This window comes from Ahaetulla prasina, chromosome 2 (genome assembly GCF_028640845.1).
Source record: "Ahaetulla prasina isolate Xishuangbanna chromosome 2, ASM2864084v1, whole genome shotgun sequence".
Lineage (NCBI taxonomy): Eukaryota > Metazoa > Chordata > Lepidosauria > Squamata > Colubridae > Ahaetulla > Ahaetulla prasina.
Window position 1 is genome coordinate 108,189,631 of NC_080540.1, and position 20,092 is coordinate 108,209,722.

Genomic DNA, 20,092 nt, shown 5'->3' on the forward strand with positions numbered 1-20,092 from the left:
CTCCAAACAGCAGTTGTTCATCCTGACTCTTAATACCCTTGTATTAAAAACTGGAACCCTCAGTTTCAGTAAAATCAAGGTTTGCTTAAAGATAGATTGGAATTTTAAGACTTTTATATTCTGCAACACAATCTAAGTTGCTTTAATTATGAAACTATGAACTATGCAGTGACTTTGTTTCCACATATAGGGACCAGTATGGCTGGTTTTGTGCTTGAAAACTGTAGGTTTTCACAATATACAAAGGAGCTTAAATGCACATTTCAGCTTAAACGCAAGGCATAAAAACTGGTGAATGTTTTGTTAAATGAAATAATATCTTATATGTTGTACTGAGCAATGACTTAGAAGAGTTGGATATTTCATTCTCCTGAAACATTTCAAAAGCCTGAAGCTTGGTTCTATACCTTTAGGTCAATTGGAACAATAAGGCAAAACCATTGTCCTATTTAGCTAAATATTTTCCTGACATTTTCTGCAAAAAGTGTGCTGTAGTCTGTTTTTATGTGAGTCTCAGTTTCATATGAATAATCGCCAGAAGGCACAGAGGAAAAACCTAAACTGGACTTTTTGAAAGCAAAAAAGGGAGTGATTAAATACTTTGAAAAGATACGAGGGAAATATTTTGGAATTCCTGTGAGAGTATCACTTCTCTGCTACATGTTAAAGCAGTCTTTAAAGAACCATTTTAAAAAAAAATTCAACTCTTAAGGCAACTGCATGACCAGGTTTGATAAAGAATGGGACAACTGGCTTCAAGCCCTCTAAATATTATTTCAAAGCACATGGTCTTCTTTTATAGTAATACTTTTTCAAGTCAAAAGCAATAAAACACTAGGCTTACCTATACAGTAGGTTATGGTATTGACTGTCCTTGATTCTTTCCTCTTTCCATTGCATCAGATGTACTCAGCCCGCAGACGAAACTCCCACAACAGCTGGCACTTAGTAATCAGATAGCAAAAACACACCTACACATGCTTTTCAGTTTCACCTTTGGTAACCCTTCTCTTGCATAGGCCCAGCCCCAAGTTATTAATTTCACTTGAACATGCTTGAACATTTGCTCTGGGTGAGAGGGAGAAGCTATTGTGGCAGTTTTGAAATGGACCAGCTTGTCAAATCTTTGCCTTGAAAAGTGACAATTTTAGTATACATGGAAATACCCTTTTGCAGGTAGATTCCAGATTGCAACTATTTTGTTAGTGGTGAAAAGAAATGTATATTTCCAGCAACAGTCTAAATGCTAAGAAAATACAGTTTTGCTGAATGGAAAGCCTTTTCTTGGGTAAACAAATGCCTGAATCTGGTACAATAAATTAGTCACTGCTCTACATTTATTGCCCAGCAAATATTTGTGCAATAAATATAAATAAATAATTGTCCAGACAGGTTATAAATGAATTAAACCCCCCATTTACCATCTTATATTTGTGTCAGTTTGTAAAAGTAGCACGAACTTTTTCAGTACCATCAAAGGAAAACATTAACACAATGTGATGATACAAAAACACAACGGATGATTAAAGAAGCTACTGATGCTGTGTTACCATATGCAATCCAGCTTGCTAGAGTCAAAGCAGCAGAATTTTTTTTGTGATTAGCTAATAGAATATTGAATATTATTTCAATAATTTAAACTTCAATAATTTATTAAACTTTAAGCAGCAGGTCTCTCTGGTCAGATTTTATTAGCATGCTTCTAAATGAAATAAATTCTAGTCAGTGTCTCTTGAGGAGGCAAGAGTTTGTTGCATTCAGAGACACAGCTCAGTTTGCAGTATCATACAAAATCCTTATACACTGAGTCTGTCCAAGTAGTAAAAAGCTTTCATCAAAAAAGATGGTGGGGAGAAAAATCTTGACTTGTTTTCTTCAGGATCTCAGTACATATAAAGTCTCAGATTTCTAGACTGCTCTTCAGCTGCTGTTACATGACATTTTCAAAAAGCTGTAAGGATCTCATGATATTCTCATCCTGGAAACAACAAGAAAATACAATATACATATTTTAATTGCTGACATAGTTTTGTCCAGTCTGTGATAGTGATGGGGGATTGTTTTTAAAGGCCCACAGATGATCCAGTGTACACATTATCATGTATGAGTCTGAATGTATGGTGAGGCAAAAGTGTGAGATGTTTACTCTGAAAAAGAGCAGTCAGTACAAAGTCCAGTTTCTCTGATCCCATGCATCTGTCCTAATGGTTTTGGGACTCATTAATTTTAAGCTTCGGGATATATTTAACATGTCAGAATGTTATATTGCTTTGGCCGATTTCCTGAATTCTGGTCTCTCTCTCTCTCTCTCTCTCTCTCTCTCTCTCTCTCTCTCTCTGTGTGTGTGTGTGTGTGTGTGTGTGTACATACATACTCTAAATATATATTTTTTGTTATAATGTTAATACAGTTACATATTTTAGCAGATTTTATGGGTGAAGGCTTTGAACCCTATGCATAACCAAAAGCTCCAGCAAAAAAGGAACATTTTATCCCTGACCAATTGGCTGAAAAAACAACAACCACCAAGCAGCCCTCTTGTCAAGAGACATTGACTATCTCTGTACCTGCTGAAAAATGGGCATAAGCATGATTCTGATCTGATTTTAATTCTTTAAAACACTAAGGAGGTTTCTTGGTCTGTTAAGTATTATAGAATGGTAGCCGTTAAGTATAATAGAATGCTATATAAATTGCAAGCCATCTGGGGTTGTAGAAATAAATTGATACATGTTGCCAACTTTGATGCCCATGTCCAGTACTTTAGGAAACCTGACAATATTTTATAAACCATTCAGTTAATTTATTGTCTATACATTTAATGCATATTAGTATGGGAATCTTATTTATCACATTTGAACCCAGATGCACCCAGATATAGACTTTTAATTAATTTGTTTCAGTTTCACTGTTAGTGACTAGATTTGTTATTACAAAACAATGGGAATCTGAAGTGCATCTCATATAAAGTATTTCAGAGGTATTTCAATGTGGGAAGTTGCCCAGTCGGAAGAATTAACAGTAAGAGCTTTGGAAAACTCTACAATAAAAGAAAATTCAATCACATTTGGTCATCATTACTACTAAAATATTAATAATATTTTCCTTACAGATTACCTTTATGTGTTGTATATATATACTCTTTTGAAAAGAAAGATTGATGGTGGGACTAAAAAAAAATTGGATATTGCATTTCTTTTTAAATGCATTTCTCTTTTCCTTCCTCTTAATATAATATAACAAGAGTTGGAAGGGACCTTGGAGGCCTTCTAGTCCAACCCCCTGCCCAGGCAGGAAACCCTATACCATCTCAGTCAGATGGTTATCCAACATTTTCTTTAAAATTTCCAGTGTTGGAGCATTCACAACTTCTGCAGGCAAGTCGTTCCACTTATTAATTGTTCTAACTGTCAGGAAATTTCTCCTTAGTTCTAAGTTGCTTCTTTCTTTGATCAGTTTCCACCCATTGCTTCTTGTTCTACCCTCAGGTGCTTTGGAGAACAGCCCGACTCCCTCTTCTTTGTGGCAACCCCTGAGATATTGGAACACAGTTATCATGTCTCCCCTAGTCCTTCTTTTTATTAAACTAGACATACCCAGTTCCTGCAACCGTTCTTCATATGTTTTAGCCTCCAGTCCCCTAATCATCTTTGTTGCTCTTCTCTGCACTCTTTGTAGAGTCTCAACATCTTCTTTTATATGAGTTTGTTGTCAGTGTTTATTAACATCAATAACAATCTTGTTTCTGATACTCTTGTTGTTATAATTTTTTATTTCTTCTTATGACATAAACATATTTTTTAAAAATGATTCTACCTTCTGCAAACTCAAGTTTCTACATTTCTAGGAAACTGAGCCCTGGTTTTTTATAAGAAAGTGATGAACCTGTTTCCAGCTCTTTGTCCTGAATCATTTTCTTCAATTCCATAACAAATTGCCATTTAATTACTACAATTTACTCTGTTATTCAGACCCCATACTTTAAGCTTGGGAATATGATTAGTGAATATGGGCAAATACTGTAGAATATGGGCAAATATGACCATAACAGTTCAAGGTGCCCCAATAACTTTTATGGGCACTAATTATTTACTAAGTCTGCACTATTATTAATCTTGTCATCGTTCTTATCACCCATCTCCTCCCATTTATGACTGCATGACTGTAACCTTGTTGCTGGTATCCTTACGATTTATATTGACTGTTTCCTAATATGAGTAGATTGCTTATTTGTACCCTGTGACTGTCATTAAATGTTGTACCTTATGATTCTTGATGAATGTATCTTTTCTTTTATGTAGACTGAGAGCACATGCACCAAGACAAATTCCTTGTGTGTCCAATCACACTTGGCCAATAAAGAATTCTATTCTATTCTATTCTATTCTATTCTATTCTATAGTGTGCTATTAAAGTACTTTTCTTTATGCCCTAATTCTTCCAAGAAGCAATGGCTGGAAGCTGGTCAGATGGAGAACCAAATTGGAAATAAGAAGAATTTTCCTGACAACAAGAACGCTTAATTAGTGGAACAATTTGCCTTCCACAATTGTTCCAGTGCTCCATCACTGGGGATTTTCAATAAAAGAATAGACAACCATTTGCCCAGGATAATATAAAGACTTCTGCCTTTGGCAAGGGTTTGGACTACAAGAACTCCAAAGACCCTTCTAGCTCTACGATTTTATGATCATCAACTGACTCATAGAAGTTTTTGTTGCCAGGGGCCTGTGATAATCTGGAAAAAGGTGATAATTTCATTTTTACAAATAAAATAGGGTGCATGATAATCTGGGAAAGGGTTAGCATGACAGATCAAACAATGCTGAGGAAAGATGGATGCTGAAGAAGGACATATGTGATACAGCTGGTGTTTCTCTACCAGAATAGAAGGCCAATGAAATAGGCAAACATGAACAAATGATGTAGGAGAACTACAGAATGTGTTCAGATAATGTTTATTCATTTTGTTTACCCCAGGGCCTGTTTCCTGGAGATAAGGAAATGTAATTGTAAATTTGAATAGTTATAAAAGTTTGATCTGCCGATTCTGTACAACTACTTTACTCTTGTTTGGGATTTGGGCTTAAATAAAATAGACTCAAATTCGAATTTATTGTGATAGGAGCTAATAGATTTATTATAAATGTTCTCTTTCTGAGAAAATTGCTTCTTGTACTGGGTTCAATTGGAATTGCTTTGCTCAGATGGTAATACAAGAAATCAGAAAGGGAAAGAAAAAAAAACCTGCCTATGTCTTCTTGGTAGTCTAATGAGACAAGGGAGGTTAAAACTAATTTTAAAGAACCGGCTGCTAAGACTGAAACCGAGACTGAAAAATAGGAAGTCTGTCACAGACAATGTCTAAGTAAAGGGAAATGCAATCGGTCTTGTAAGAGAAGCTGGTCACACTTGTTTACTTTTTTAAAAAAAAGTTAAGCAAACATGAATTCCCAAGTAGCTGCAGCAACATGGGGTAACTCTACTCTCCTGTACTTTGGAGCAAGGGTCTCCAACCTTGGCAACTTTAAGACTTGTGGACTTCAACTCCCAGAATTCCTCAGCCAGCTTTGCTGGCAGAGGTATTCTGGGAGTTGAAGTCCACAAGTCTTAAAGTTGCCAAGGTTGGAGACCCCTGCTTTGGAGTACAGAAAAGATAACTTTGACCTACTCTAAGAGAAGAGGATGACTAGCAGAAAGGTAATCCATTCAGTTATAATCAGTGGTGGGATTCAGCTTGTTTGGGCCTGTTCAGCCGAACCAACTGTTAATTTGCTGGCTGCCCCCCCCACAACACCCGCCCCTTCCAGGAGTCCCCATGCTCCCATTTTGGTTCTCAGGTAAGTGCAGAGAGGCCTACTAGGCCCAAAATGGGGCATGGGGGATGAAGTATCCCCCCACCCTGGCCCATTTTTGCTGCAGGAGGCTGCAGGAAGGCCTATTAGGCCAAAAATGGGGCATGGGGGGGCAGTGCCCTCATGGCCCATTTTTGCTCCCAGAGGGATGCAGGAGGCAAAGTGCTGCCTGTCACACCCCTGGCTACCATGGCCATGCCTACCCAGCCAGTCATTAGGGCAGAGAACCGGTTGTTAAATTATCTGAATCCCACCACTGGTTATAATGGTAATGGTTGCAACATTGGAATACTTGAAAGGCCAGGGTAGGGACAGCTCATCAAGAAGAAAATATATCTGTGTGGCTGCTTGGAGTTGAACATGACTTGATGGCACATAATCAAGAATGATAACTTGAGTACAATATTCTCTTGTCAACAGACTACAAGACAAATTCCTTGTGTGTCCAATCACACTTGGCCAATAAAAAATTCTATTCTATTCTATTCTATTCTATTCTATTCTATTCTATTCTATTCTATTCTATTCTATTCTATTCTATTCTATTCTACTGTTGATCATTCTTTGCAAGTAGCTACAGGGGAGAATCTGGATGCTATGATCAAAACACGGCTGATTCTTTTTAAAAGGAGCAATAGAAAGATAATTTCTTCTTCTGAAGCAAAGTAGGAAATGAAGGATTTTAATTTTGTTCCCACTCTTTCTAAACTGAGTAAATTAACGGGGATCAGATGTTTTGCTATTGTCTTGTCTGTTGTGCTAAATGAGGAAACTAAAATGATATTAATTTATTGCCATCATAATATTGAATAAGGTGATCTGAATGCTCGTATTCAATAAATTAAGGAAATTCGATTTTACAAGCTAATAATAACTACCGAAATTAAAATTAACATCAAAATGTCTACTGGGAATCTGAGATGTACAAGCAAATGCTTCTAATAAAAATATGAAGGTCCTCATCACAGGACTGTAAAGCAGGGGTGTCAAACTGGCGGCCCATGGGCCAGATGCATCATCTGCAGGCTATGCCCACCCCAGCTCCGTGAGTGGGAAAAATGTCACAAAATGTCACGTGACGGGCAACGTGATGTGGCGAGTTTGACATCCGTGCTGTAAAAGAAGAACTAAGCTTCTATGCCCCACTCAAAAAAGTCCCCACTTTACATATAAAGGTAATCCTTTACATTTTTATTACCTATATATTTTCATTATATTTATGGGATTTTGTTACATACTTTTGTATTCTACCAAATATCATCAGCATGAAGAATTATTTGAAAAACAGTGTTTATATGCAATGTTTAATTAGATCTGCAAGGCCCAGCAAAGCAACTGATCATCAAGTATTCTTCTGATAAACAATTATAGGAAGAAAAAAAATTATAAAATATATGCTATGTATTTAATGAAGTTTAGCTACTGTAATTAAGGAGAATGCAAAGTGATCTCCTAAGGGAATATTAGAGATCTCTATTGGATGCAAGTTATTCTTAAAGAATAAAAGAGTTGTTAGGAAGCAGATGGATTACACTTTTCAATTTTTAATGAAATTCTAAATATGTTTACACAATTATTTTGCTGATTGCCCTTTCAGTTACATTTTGATAATATCTGTAGCAGGGGTGAAATTCAGCAGGTTCTGATAGGTTCTGGAGAACTAACAGCGAAAATTTTGAGTAGTTCCAAGAACTGGCAAATATCACTTCTGGCTGGTCCCAGAGTGGGGTGGGAATGGAGATTTTGCAGTATCTTTCCCCTGCCATGCCACCAAGCCACGCCCACAGTAAAGAAATTGGATTTCACCACTGAACTGTAGTCTTTTTTACATATACTGTAAAGGCAGAAAAGCAATGGCTTTCTGAAATATACAGTTCTTTTCACTTACCAACAGTACTCTTCACTTGTTCAGCACTTGTTCAAACTTACAGTGGTGCTGAAAAATAAGTTTATGACCATCCGTTGAGCTTATGACCATTGCAGCATCCCCACAGTTTCAAAACAGTGATTTAGGTGTTTTGCAGCTACTGCACGTTTATAATGGTTGAAGTGTCCTGTGGTCACCTGTTTGCCATTTGCAACCTTCAAAGCTAGTTTCCAACAGGCAAAGTCAATGGGAAAGCCAGCAGGAAGTTGCAAGTCAGTCACATGACATCAATCTTATGATTCATAGTGATTTGTTCTAGTCCTTATTGCGGTTGGTAAGCCAGAATGACCTGTACCAGAAGTGTCAAAATCAAGAAAGCAGAGCAGTAGAAGCAATTTTTAGGGCAAATCCCTCCATGGTTAGTTTTTAAAAAATTACTAGAATAAAGGATTTTTAAACACTGGGAGAGATTAGAAACAGAATGTTTTCTTGAGCCTTCATTATTTTCTTTTCAAGAAGTTACTGTCTGTATTTTGTTCATTGTATAGCAATGATGATTCCCTTCCCTCTCCAATGAATAAAACAAACTGAGTTCACTGAGATTAGAATTGGACAAGAAATAAATAGACCATTCGGCTTGTGCTCTTTCCTACAAATTTCATGCGCCAGTTAATTATCTCCATTTGTTTCAGCTATTTCAGTACATTTTTCCACATCACATGATCAGAGTTAATGTTATGACTTAATGACTGACAGTTACCTTTGTGAATATAGATATTCTACAGCACAAGCACAACAAGAATATTGAGCCAATCAATTAAATCTGGTGTGGGGAAAAAAACATTTGGGCATGAGATTTTAACCCTAGTGGCAGGCAAAAAAAGGAAGTACTGACTTTTTACTATTACTAATTACATTTTCATTTTCATTTATATATTCCACAGTTTTCCAAACTTTGCAATACCTCGACTGCCTAATGCAGATTTGGGCAGGCACAGCCCCCAAAAGAAATTTTGAAAATGCTCCTGCCTTGCCTATATTGCTGGATTATTGCAATGCTCTCTACATGGGGCTGCCCTTGAGGTGCACCCGGAGGCTGCAGTTAGTCCAGAATGCAGCTGCGCGAGTGGTAACGGGAGCCGTTCGTGGCTCCCATGTAACACCACTGCTCCGTAGTCTGCACTGGCTTCCTGTAGTCTTTCGGGTGCGCTTCAAGATTCTGGTTACCACCTTTAAAGCGCTCCATGGCTTAGGACCCGGGTACTTACGAGACCGCCTGCTGCTACCTTATGCCTCCCACCGACCCGTACGCTCTCACAGAGAGGGCCTTCTCAGGGTGCCGTCCGCCAAACAATGTCGGCTGGCGGCCCCCAGGAGTAGGGCCTTCTCTGTGGGAGCACCAACACTCTGGAACGAACTCCCCCCTGGCTTACGTCAAGTGCCTGATCTTCGGACCTTTCGTCGTGAGCTTAAAACATATTTATTCATTCAAGCAGGACTGGCATAAATAGTTGTTTTAAATTGGGGTTTTAATAATATTTTAAATTTTTAAATGTTTTAATAATCGGCCGCACAGTAATAGTTCTTTTTAAATTCTTTTAATTGTATATATTCTGTGTTTTATTTTGGCTGTACACCGCCCTGAGTCCTTCGGGAGAAGGGCGGTATAGAAATTTAATAAAATAAAATAAATAAAATAAATATGGTCCTTACCTCCTGGCATGACTCAATAAACTCATCCAAAGTTACAATGCCATCTTTGTTTTTGTCCATTTTCTGTAAAGAAAAAGAAAGAAAAATGGAAACATTTTCACTCTGTATTGGCTTTGAAGCATAGTTCTACATTCTGCAGATATCTACAGATTGTATTTTCCAAATAAGAAACTATTAAAAATATAAATCTTCAATGTAGAAACACATGAATATTACCTGGAAAAATACTTCTACATGTTGTCTTGGAGCATCTTCCTTCAGCACTGGGTAAGTATACTTGCCCATCATGTCATAAATTGCCTTTACTATGTCCATCATTTCCTGAAATTATGACAATTGAAACACAAGAGAGATCTCAAATAAGATTAATTTTAAAATCCAGTACAGCTATGGCAATGATACCCTAGAAATCTATTTTTTTTTCTTTGAGTGCTGATTTTCCACAACAAAACAATACTAAAATGGCAATATTCCATTAGGAGGACTGTGATTTAAAGCTGCACATAACGCAGAACTGTTTCAATTAGAAGGTTTATTGAGTTCATAGCTGTGATATGGATATTTTCAAATGAAAGTTTAAAACATAAACGCAGAGCAATATGTAAGTATTATGTTATGTTATGTTATGCATACTTGCATTTTAATTCTTTCGTTAGAAAATGTCTACTTAGTAACTTTGAATTCAATAAACCTTTATACTTAAAACAAAATTTGTTCGGCATGCCCAGACCTGGTGCTATATTTGGCCTTGTCAGAGATCTTGTAAGGCACAGGCTGAAAATTACTTGCATTTGCAAGACCATGGACTGGATTTCTGATAACTATTGTTTACAGATCAGTATTCTGAATTGTTATTTCTAAGTTAGATTGTCAGCAGTTATATCCAATGACAGTTTTGCATCAGCGAAACCCATTTTTCTTTATCCAAGATGGATCATCTAGTCTTTTCAGTTTTCCTATCTCTTTTTGCTCCCTATACTAGATCCTTACAGTTATGGAGTATTACTTCAGTTCTGAAGACCAGTTTTTTAATTGGCACCTGTATTTAATAATGTAATTATTTGTTAATGCAACTGGATATTACTGGTCAGTCTCATCAGTACAGTACAGTCAACAATTATATGTACCTAAGAAAATGTCAGTTGTGTTGAATGCAACCCTTTGTTTGTTTCACATAAGTAAGCAGTAAGATGGCCAAGTGCTGTTACTCCACTAAAAGTAAAAATCTTGCAGCACATTAAAAGCTAACACATCTATTGTAACATAAACTTCAAGGACTTGCTGTTCATTCTGTCGCATATTTTATTTGATCCTATTTATCAACTGCACGCATACCTTAATACATTTTTTAATCCAAAAAGGTGCTGCTGCAAAACTCTAGTACAACTCTCTGGAAAATTATCTTCATGTATTTTACTAACTTGTTTTGTGCATATACTAACCTGAATCAATGAGCCAATAGGTCATTGTGAAGATTTTGGTGCTCTCTGAGTTTAGCTGTTTGCTTGCAGATATTTCACTTTCCAAATAGGTAATATTATCAGTGTGAATGAGGTGGGGTTTGCTGCCTGTTTGTACATAGTAGCTCGTGAGGTAATGATGAGGGTGTAGTTTGCTCCTTGGTTAGATTTGATTATAGATTTTTGCCCAATTGTTTATCTCATGCTGATTTCTGCTCCTAGGTATTACTATACATCCTTTAAAAAGTATTTTTGCAAGGAAATTAAAATGTTTTAATCTAATGGTTAAAATATTTTAATTTCCCTGCAAAAATGAAAACAGTATTATACCTACTATATGATCCATGCTAGTTTTTTGAGTAAGACATTCTGGCTTTTGTTCATTCTCCCTTGAAAAACACAATATACCCCTCAGAATCTCAATAGAACATAGAAAAATAGAGTTTGAAAGGACTTTGGAGGTTTTCTAGTCAACCCCCTGGTTGAGCAGGAAACTCTATACCATTTCAGACAAATATTGTACCTTCATCAAGGTACAAATGTTGTACCTTGATGAAGGTATCTTTTCTTTTATGTACACTGAAAGCAAATCCACCAAGTCAAATTCCTTGTGTGTCCAAACACTCTTGGCCAATAAAAAAATCTATTCTAGTCTATTCTATTCTATTCTATTCTATTCTATTCTATTCTATTCTATTCTATTCTATTCTATTCTATTCTATTCTATATTTGTCCAGTCTCTTTTTATAAACCTCCAGTGATGGACTACCCACAACTTCTGAAGGCAAGCTGTTCCATTGGTTGATTGCTCCCACCATTAGAAAAATTTTCCTCAGTTTCTCAGTTCTAATTTAATTTAATAAGTCTCACTTGGATTAAACTGGACTAATATATGTAGAAACTCTGCTGTCACAAAATTCAACCCAATTATTGGATGAATCTGATGTTTGGCTGTTCCACTTCAAAGAACAGCACAGAAATTCCTTGCAAACGTTTCCTGGAATAGTGTGTGGCTCAGAAGGGATAATGAGCTTGTGTAATTTATTGAACATATTGAGGGAAGTTGTTGCCATGTAAATTTGTAAAGGGCTAAAATGGCCAAGTTGACATATGGTGCTTTGTACATTGAAAATTTGTCTGTGAGATAATTACTGGAGCCATAAATGTGCTATGTACTTCTCTCTTTGTATTCCTGTTTTTCCAAAGAAATAATTTTGCTGAGATGAAAGTCAGAGATTGTGTTCTTCCAAAAAGCTTTGTTTGGGACAAGACACCCAGAAATCAGATTGCTTTCTGCTCTGCTATGTTGTTATTATTTTTTTTGCAATATACGCTATTCAATTCCATGTTATGGTTCAAATTATCTCAATTTTGTTAATATCTATAGAGATGTGTTTCCTATCTATGGTGTGATCTGGACAAAGTTAAAATGCCTCTGCAGTTAAAGAGAATGAAGTAAGATTTAAAGCTTATTGCCCATTCTTATGTTATGGGTACATAAACCCCAATAACAGACATGAGAAGCCTTGCCAGGCTTTGTCTTAACTAGGTTCACCATCCCTAATTTCTATATTGAATGGGTAGGGCAGTGTTGATCTTCCATTTATGACATTTTGAGTGCTGATAAGAGTTAATTGTTTCCATAAGAATTAAGACAACTTGAAGGTACCAATATGAGTTAGACAGTGAAAGAAAAAAGTAGAGGGACCATAATTATGTGACCAACACACATAATTAGAACTCTGATAACTCATCTCATCTCATCAACTCATCTCAACTCATCTCATCTCAACTCAACTCAACTCAACTCAACTCAACTCAACTCAACTCAACTCTTTTGGAATTGCATGGATAGAAGTAAAAGCCCCTCCAGACAACCTCTTTTCAACATGGGAAGACTAGTGATAATACAGATGCTATTTGTAAGTATGGCCTAAAAACCCTGAGCAAAGCTGTTGTATCTGCGACATGTGTTACAGTGTGATCTGTCTCCTTCTTTCTTTTTCACTGTCTATCTCATAATGGCACCTTCTAGGGTCTTAATCCTTATAAAACCAATAAAACATATTGTATGCTGAAAGTTATGGCACATTTAAAATAATTGTTTTATTAATGAATTCCAGAAAAATTAAGATACTTGCTTTTAATATTGCCTTCCTTCAATGTTTGTTTTAAGCATTGAGTGGTTTTCTCAGTTAGCCCTGAACTAAAGCAACATGGAAAACAAGATCAGTCTCTGGGCAAAACAGATTTCCTCCTTGTAGCAAGGCAGATTTTAGCTCCAACAGGGAGTAGGAAAAAATCTTAATGCCCTTTGTCTATATGGATCTAACATTCATTCTATATTTTGTACAATAGATGTTTGAAATGTTTGACAAGATGGTTAGAAATGCACATATACTGATAATTTATATATTCTAAAGCTTCATTATTATTTTTTTAAAGAAATATTTAATCCAGAGCTAGTAATAGAAAACTTTTTAGTAGGTAGGTTGATGCCAAGCCTGAATTGCATTTTGCAGGTTTAATCAGCAGCCAAAAGCCTGGAGAGGACGATAAACCACCTTACCTCCTTGTTTATATAGCCATCCTTATTTATGTCATAGAGATTAAATGTCCATCGTAGCTTTTCATGAACTGTTCCTCTCAAAAGAATGGAGAGTGCCATCACAAAATCCTGTGAATCCAGGAATACAAATCTGATTTAACTGAATGCTGATTTGCTTTAACCAAATGAAAATGCTTTCCCCAAGCTTTTCAATAGAGCAATGTTGCAAATGATGCTTTATTAAAACCAAGATCTTATATAAAAATATTCAGTTATATTTAACAATGCCTTTGTTCAATTTTAAGGTCAGACCAGTATGGTTCAGGTTCTGACAACTTTTCCAAAACAGCTGAAAGAATGGGAAGTCAGATGATTATATTATTAAATTCTCAAATGGCAGAAAGTGAAAGAAAATTTGCTATATTTTAGGCATGCTTAAGAAGCCTATGATAGGCATTGAATCAGGTATGCATAAATATTTAGTTATACATTTTAGAATTCATAACTTTACTGATTAAATCAATTATCGCAAGTATTTGCATTGTAAAATATTGATGCAACAGGTAAAAAGCCCCAAAATCCATTCCTATGCATCACCTCTATTCATCTTGTATAGGAAATAACAATATAATATAATATAATATAATATATTATAATATAATATAATATAATATAATATAATATAATATAATATAATATAATATAATATAATAATATAATATAATATAATATAATATAATATAATATAATATAATATAATATAATATAATATAATATAATATAATATAATATAATATAACAACAACAGAGTTGGAAGGGACCTTGGAGGCCTTCTAGTCCAACCCCCTGTCCAGGCAGGAAACTCTACACCATCTCAGTCAGATGGTTATCCAACATTTTCTTAAAAATTTCCAGTGTTGGAGCATTCACAACTTCTGCAGGCAAGTCGTTCCACTTATTAATTGTTCTAACTGTCAGGAAATTTCTCCTTAGTTCTAAGTTGCTTCTTTCTTTGATCAGTTTCCACCCATTGCTTCTTGTTCTACCCTCAGGTGCTTTGGAGAACAGCCCAACTCCCTCTTCTTCGTGGCAACCCCTGAGATATTGGAACACAGCTATCATGTCTCCCCTAGTCCTTCTTTTTATTAAACTAGACATACCCAGTTCCTGCAACCGTTCTTCATATGTGTTCGCCTCCAGTCCCCTAATCATCTTTGTTGCTCTTCTCTACACTCTTTCTAAAGTTTCAACATCTTTTTTACATCGTGGCGACCAAAACTGGATGCAATATTCCAAGTGTGGCCTTACCAAGGCATTATAAAGTGGCACTAACACTTCACGTGATCTTGATTCTATCCCTCTGTTTATGCAGCCCAGAACTGTGTTGGCTTTTTTGGCAGCTGCTGCTGCACACTGCTGGCTCATAACTAAATGGTTATCCACTAGGACTCCAAGATCCCTCTCAGAGGTACTACTATTGAGCAAGGTACCACATATACGGTACCTGTGCATTTTGGGTTTTTTGCCTAAATGTAGAACCTTACTTTTTTCACTGTTGAATTTCATTTTGTTAGATAGCGCCCAATGTTCAAGTCTGTCAAGATCTTTCTGTAACTTGAGCCTATCTTCTGGAGTGTTGGCTATTCCTGCCAGCTTGGTGTCATCTGCAAATTTGATGAGTTCCCCATCTATCCCCTCGTCCAAGTCATTGATGAAGATGTTGAAGAGTACTGGGCCTAAAACAGAGCCTTGGGGTACTCCACTGCATACTTCCCTCCATGTGGATGTAGTTCCGTTGAGGACTACACGTTGAGTGCGGTTGGTCAGCCAGTTACGAATCCATCTGGTGGTGGTGCTGTCTAACCCACATTTTTCTACTTTATCTAGTAGTAGGTTATGGTCTACTTTATCAAATGCTTTACTGAAGTCCAAGTAAATTATATCGACAGCATTCCTCTGGTCTACTAATTTTGTCATTTTGTCAAAGAATGTGATAAGATTAGTCTGGCATGATCTGTTTTTGACAAACCCATGTTGGCTTTTGGTTATTACTTTGTTTGCTTCTAGGTGTTCGGTGATTCGTTGCTTGATTATCTTTTCCAGAATCTTCCCCGGTATTGAGATCAGGCTGATAGGTCTGTAATTTCCTGGATCTGTTTTTTTTCCTTTTTTGAAGATGGGAACTACATCAGCTCTTTTCCAGTCCTCTGGCAGCTCCCCTGTGCTCCAGGATCTTTGAAAGATATAGTTCAGTGGTTCTGAAATCACGTCTGCCAGTTCCTTCAGAACCTTGGGGTGTAATCCATCCGGTCCTGGTGATTTGAACTCGTCTAGGGTAGACAGGTGTTCACTTACCATTTTCTTCCCTATTTTAACTTGTGTTTCTAATCTGTTTTTTGTAGTGCTGTTTTTGATAGGTTGGATTGTTTTTTCCTTTTGTGTTTTTTCCTTATTAATTTGTATCCTATGACTATCATTAAGTGTTGTAAGTGTTGCACCTTGATGAACATATCTTTTATTTTATGTACACTGAGAGCATATGCACCAAGACAAATTCCTTGTGTGTCCAATCACCACTTGGCCAATAAAAAAAATTCTATTCTAAAGAGATCCTAGTGGCCTCATGTAGGTGTATACGCCCATAAATTTGCACAGATAGACATAAACACGCAAACTAATGCTTGTTGGCTCATATTAAGGACAAATAGCCAATTTATCAGCAATTTAAAACATGGTATTTGGTACAATCACCTGGAGATTATTATGATTTCTTTACCTCAAATTTCACAGATCCATTCTGCGCTGTATCAAATGCATTAAAAAGATAATGGGCATACATACTAGCATCTGAAAAACACAAGACAATTGAAGATTATAATATTAAAATAATGAAAGTAAACCTATGCAGAGTTGAGCGGAATATCCTCTGGGTTCATTTTGATTCTGATTTAACTTATGTGCTTTCCTTCTTTCCCAGTTCCCATACTTCTCTTTCAGGAACTATAGATTGAGAAAATGTATCTTCAGTTCTGCCTAACTAACTAACTCATGAGTGCTCTTGTCAATAAAAGAAATGCTGTCACTCACCACCATGAGGGAAAAACTGTGCATAGATCTGTTTGAATGTTTCTTCATTAACAGCTCCACTAGGGCATTCCTATGGGGAAACAAGGAGTAAAAGCTGTTGTTGTTTTTATTTATAGTATCCCCTGGTCCCCACTATACTCTTACCATCCTATTTCTGACCACTGAGTGCTATATGCTTAGAACTGAAGAAACTCTCTTACAGCAGTTTTAATCAATACTTCCTCTCTTTGCTCAATAAGCAATTTCTTTTGGCATTACCATGCAAATCAAACTTAAGTCAAAGCCCTTGTTCTGTTGGAGGGGTGCTAAAATCCATTTTGCTGCCTGGAACAAAGACCTGCAGAGATTATTCTGAGCTGGATCCCCTCAGGCAATTCATTTCATTTGATCCCCACAAAAAAAGGAATGACAGAATCAAAGCTAATTAGAGAACAATTGATTGTCTGAAGAGACACAGTTGTTTTGCAATCTACCTGTAGGTAAAACTGTCTATAAATGTGCAGCATAACAAGATTCTGATCTCATCTAAGGTGGGGAGGGCGACTGTTGCTCGTATTAGCACTGCTGGCTATTGGAAACCAAAGCGGAACTACAGAGATACAGAAAAACACTCTCCCATGCTGTTAACAAGATTTAGGCTCTGGCTATGCCTTCTGGTTCTAGTGTTACAGCACTTATGTTCACCTCTGTTACCTTGCTTGCTTATTGAGAGATTGGAAAGAATTGATCATTAAACTACAATACTTTTGGCACTCAGTTCTTGTTGTTCCTCTCTGCATCATCCTGGTGCCATTGCCACAGCCTCAAGAAAGATCAGCCTTAAGGAAACCCCAAAACTTTCCATTTGTACTTAGCAAAATATCTGGAAATGCAAATTTTCCAGGAAAAGATGTGTTTGCTTTTAGATATTTAAATATCTTTGGGACAGAAGATGCTTGGCCAGAAGAGAACAAAAAGAACAAATGAAAATTAAAGTAATTCCTCAGAAGCAGGTATCATCTGCTGACAAATAGCAAAAATTGAAGTGCTAAGGAGTGATAGCTTTTGAAGGAGCAAATGAGTTCGAACCCACTGAGGGCAAGCAAAATTAAGCCCTATTGATTTTATTGGAAAGCTTTAAAAATACTTTTAAGTAGGATAAATTAGCAAATGCTCTTTAGAACAGTAATAAAAGGAGAGAGAAAAATTGCACTTAAAATGTCTTTTTGACTTTTCTCTGTCACAAGGGCCCAATTGGGCATTGTGAAGATTTTGGTGCTCTCTGAGTTTAGCTGTTTGCTTGCAGATATTTCACTTTCCAAATAGGTAATATTATCAGTGTGAATGAGGTGGGGTTTGCTGCCTGTTTGTACATAGTAGCTCGTGAGGTAATGATGAGGGTGTAGTTTGCTCCTTGGTTAGATTTGATTATAGATTTTTGCCCAATTGTTTATCTCATGCTGATTTCTGCTCCTAGGTATTACTATACATCCTTTAAAAAGTATTTTTGCAAGGAAATTAAAATGTTTTAATCTAATGGTTAAAATATTTTAATTTCCCTGCAAAAATGAAAACAGTATTATACCTACTATATGATCCATGCTAGTTTTTTGAGTAAGACATTCTGGCTTTTGTTCATTCTCCCTTGAAAAACACAATATACCCCTCAGAATCTCAATAGAACATAGAAAAATAGAGTTTGAAAGGACTTTGGAGGTTTTCTAATCAACCCCCTGGTTGAGCAGGAAACTCTATACCATTTCAGACAAATATTGTACCTTCATCAAGGTACAAATGTTGTACCTTGATGAACGTATCTTTTCTTTTATGTACACTGAAAGCAAATGCACCAAGACAAATTCCTTGTGTGTCCAATCACACTTGGCCAATAAAAAATTCTATTCTATTCTATTCTATTCTATTCTATTCTATTCTATTCTATTCTATTCTATTCTATTCTATTCTATTCTATTCTATATTTGTCCAGTCTCTTTTTATAAACCTCCAGTGATGGACTACCCACAACTTCTGAAGGCAAGCTGTTCCATTGGTTGATTGCTCCCACCATTAGAAAAATTTTCCTCAGTTTCTCAGTTCTAATTTAATTTAATAAGTCTCACTTGGATTAAACTGGACTAATATATGTAGAAACTCTGCTGTCACAAAATTCAACCCAATTATTGGATGAATCTGATGTTTGGCTGTTCCACTTCAAAGAACAGCACAGAAATTCCTTGCAAACGTTTCCTGGAATAGTGTGTGGCTCAGAAGAGATAATGAGCTTGTGTAATTTATTGAACATATTGAGGGAAGTTGTTGCCATGTAAATTTGTAAAGGGCTAAAATGGCCAAGTTGACATATGGTGCTTTGTACATTGAAAATTTGTCTGTGAGATAATTACTGGAGCCATAAATGTGCTATGTACTTCTCTCTTTGTATTCCTGTTTTTCCAAAGAAATAATTTTGCTGAGATGAAAGTCAGAGATTGTGTTCTTCCAAAAAGCTTTGTTTGGGACAAGACACCCAGAAATCAGATTGCTTTCTGCTCTGCTATGTTGTTATTATTTTTTTTGCAATATACGCTATTCAATTCCATGTTATGGTTCAAATTATCTCAATTTTGTTAATATCTATAGAGATGTGTTTCCTATCTATGGTGTGATCTGGACAAAGTTAAAATGCCTCTGCAGTTAAAGAGAATGAAGTAAGATTTAAAGCCTATTGCCCATTCTTATGTTATGGGTACATAAACCCCAATAACAGACATGAGAAGCCTTGCCAGGCTTTGTCTTAACTAGGTTCACCATCCCTAATTTCTATATTGAATGGGTAGGGCAGTGTTGATCTTCCATTTATGACATTTTGAGTGCTGATAAGAGTTAATTGTTTCCATAAGAATTAAGACAACTTGAAGGTACCAATATGAGTTAGACAGTGAAAGAAAAAAGTAGAGGGACCATAATTATGTGACCAACACACATAATTAGAACTCTGATAACTCATCTCATCTCATCTCATCTCATCTCATCTCATCTCATCAACTCATCTCAACTCAACTCAACTCAACTCAACTCAACTCAACTCAACTCTTTTGGAATTGCATGGATAGAAGTAAAAGCCCCTCCAGACAACCTCTTTTCAACATGGGAAGACTAGTGATAATACAGATGCTATTTGTAAGTATGGCCTAAAAACCCTGAGCAAAGCTGTTGTATCTGTGACATGTGTTACAGTGTGATCTGTCTCCTTCTTTCTTTCACTGTCTATCTCATAATGGCACCTTCTAGGGTCTTAATCCTTATAAAACCAATAAAACATATTGTATGCTGAAAGTTATGGCACATTTAAAATAATTGTTTTATTAATGAATTCCAGAAAAATTAAGATACTTGCTTTTAATATTGCCTTCCTTCAATGTTTGTTTTAAGCATTGAGTGGTTTTCTCAGTTAGCCCTGAACTAAAGCAACATGGAAAGCAAGATCAGTCTCTGGGCAAAACAGATTTTCTCCTTGTAGCAAGGCAGATTTTAGCTCCAACAGGGAGTAGGAAAAAATCTTAATGCCCTTTGTCTATATGGATCT

At 36.3% G+C, this 20,092-nt stretch overlaps 2 protein-coding genes across 2 annotated transcripts in view; both read right to left on the reverse strand.

Annotated features, from left to right (window-relative positions):
• The window catches only part of LOC131191152 (interleukin-12 subunit beta-like), a 102,797-nt gene extending 101,212 nt beyond the window's left edge, over positions 1-1,585 (reverse strand). The window contains exon 1 of the mRNA XM_058168987.1: positions 845-1,585. The gene's annotated coding sequence lies outside the window, so the exon portion shown is untranslated. The remainder of the gene's footprint in view (positions 1-844) is intronic.
• Positions 1,586-1,750: 165 nt separating this feature from the next.
• The window catches only part of KCNIP1 (potassium voltage-gated channel interacting protein 1), a 428,926-nt gene continuing 410,584 nt past the window's right edge, over positions 1,751-20,092 (reverse strand). Inside the window, exons 7-12 of the mRNA XM_058167874.1 lie at positions 16,531-16,600; positions 16,220-16,290; positions 13,465-13,572; positions 9,652-9,756; positions 9,436-9,498; positions 1,751-1,978 (exon numbers count right to left, since the gene is read on the reverse strand). Coding sequence (XP_058023857.1) covers positions 1,931-1,978; positions 9,436-9,498; positions 9,652-9,756; positions 13,465-13,572; positions 16,220-16,290; positions 16,531-16,600 — 465 coding nt within the window. The 3' untranslated portion in view covers positions 1,751-1,930. The remainder of the gene's footprint in view (positions 1,979-9,435; positions 9,499-9,651; positions 9,757-13,464; positions 13,573-16,219; positions 16,291-16,530; positions 16,601-20,092) is intronic.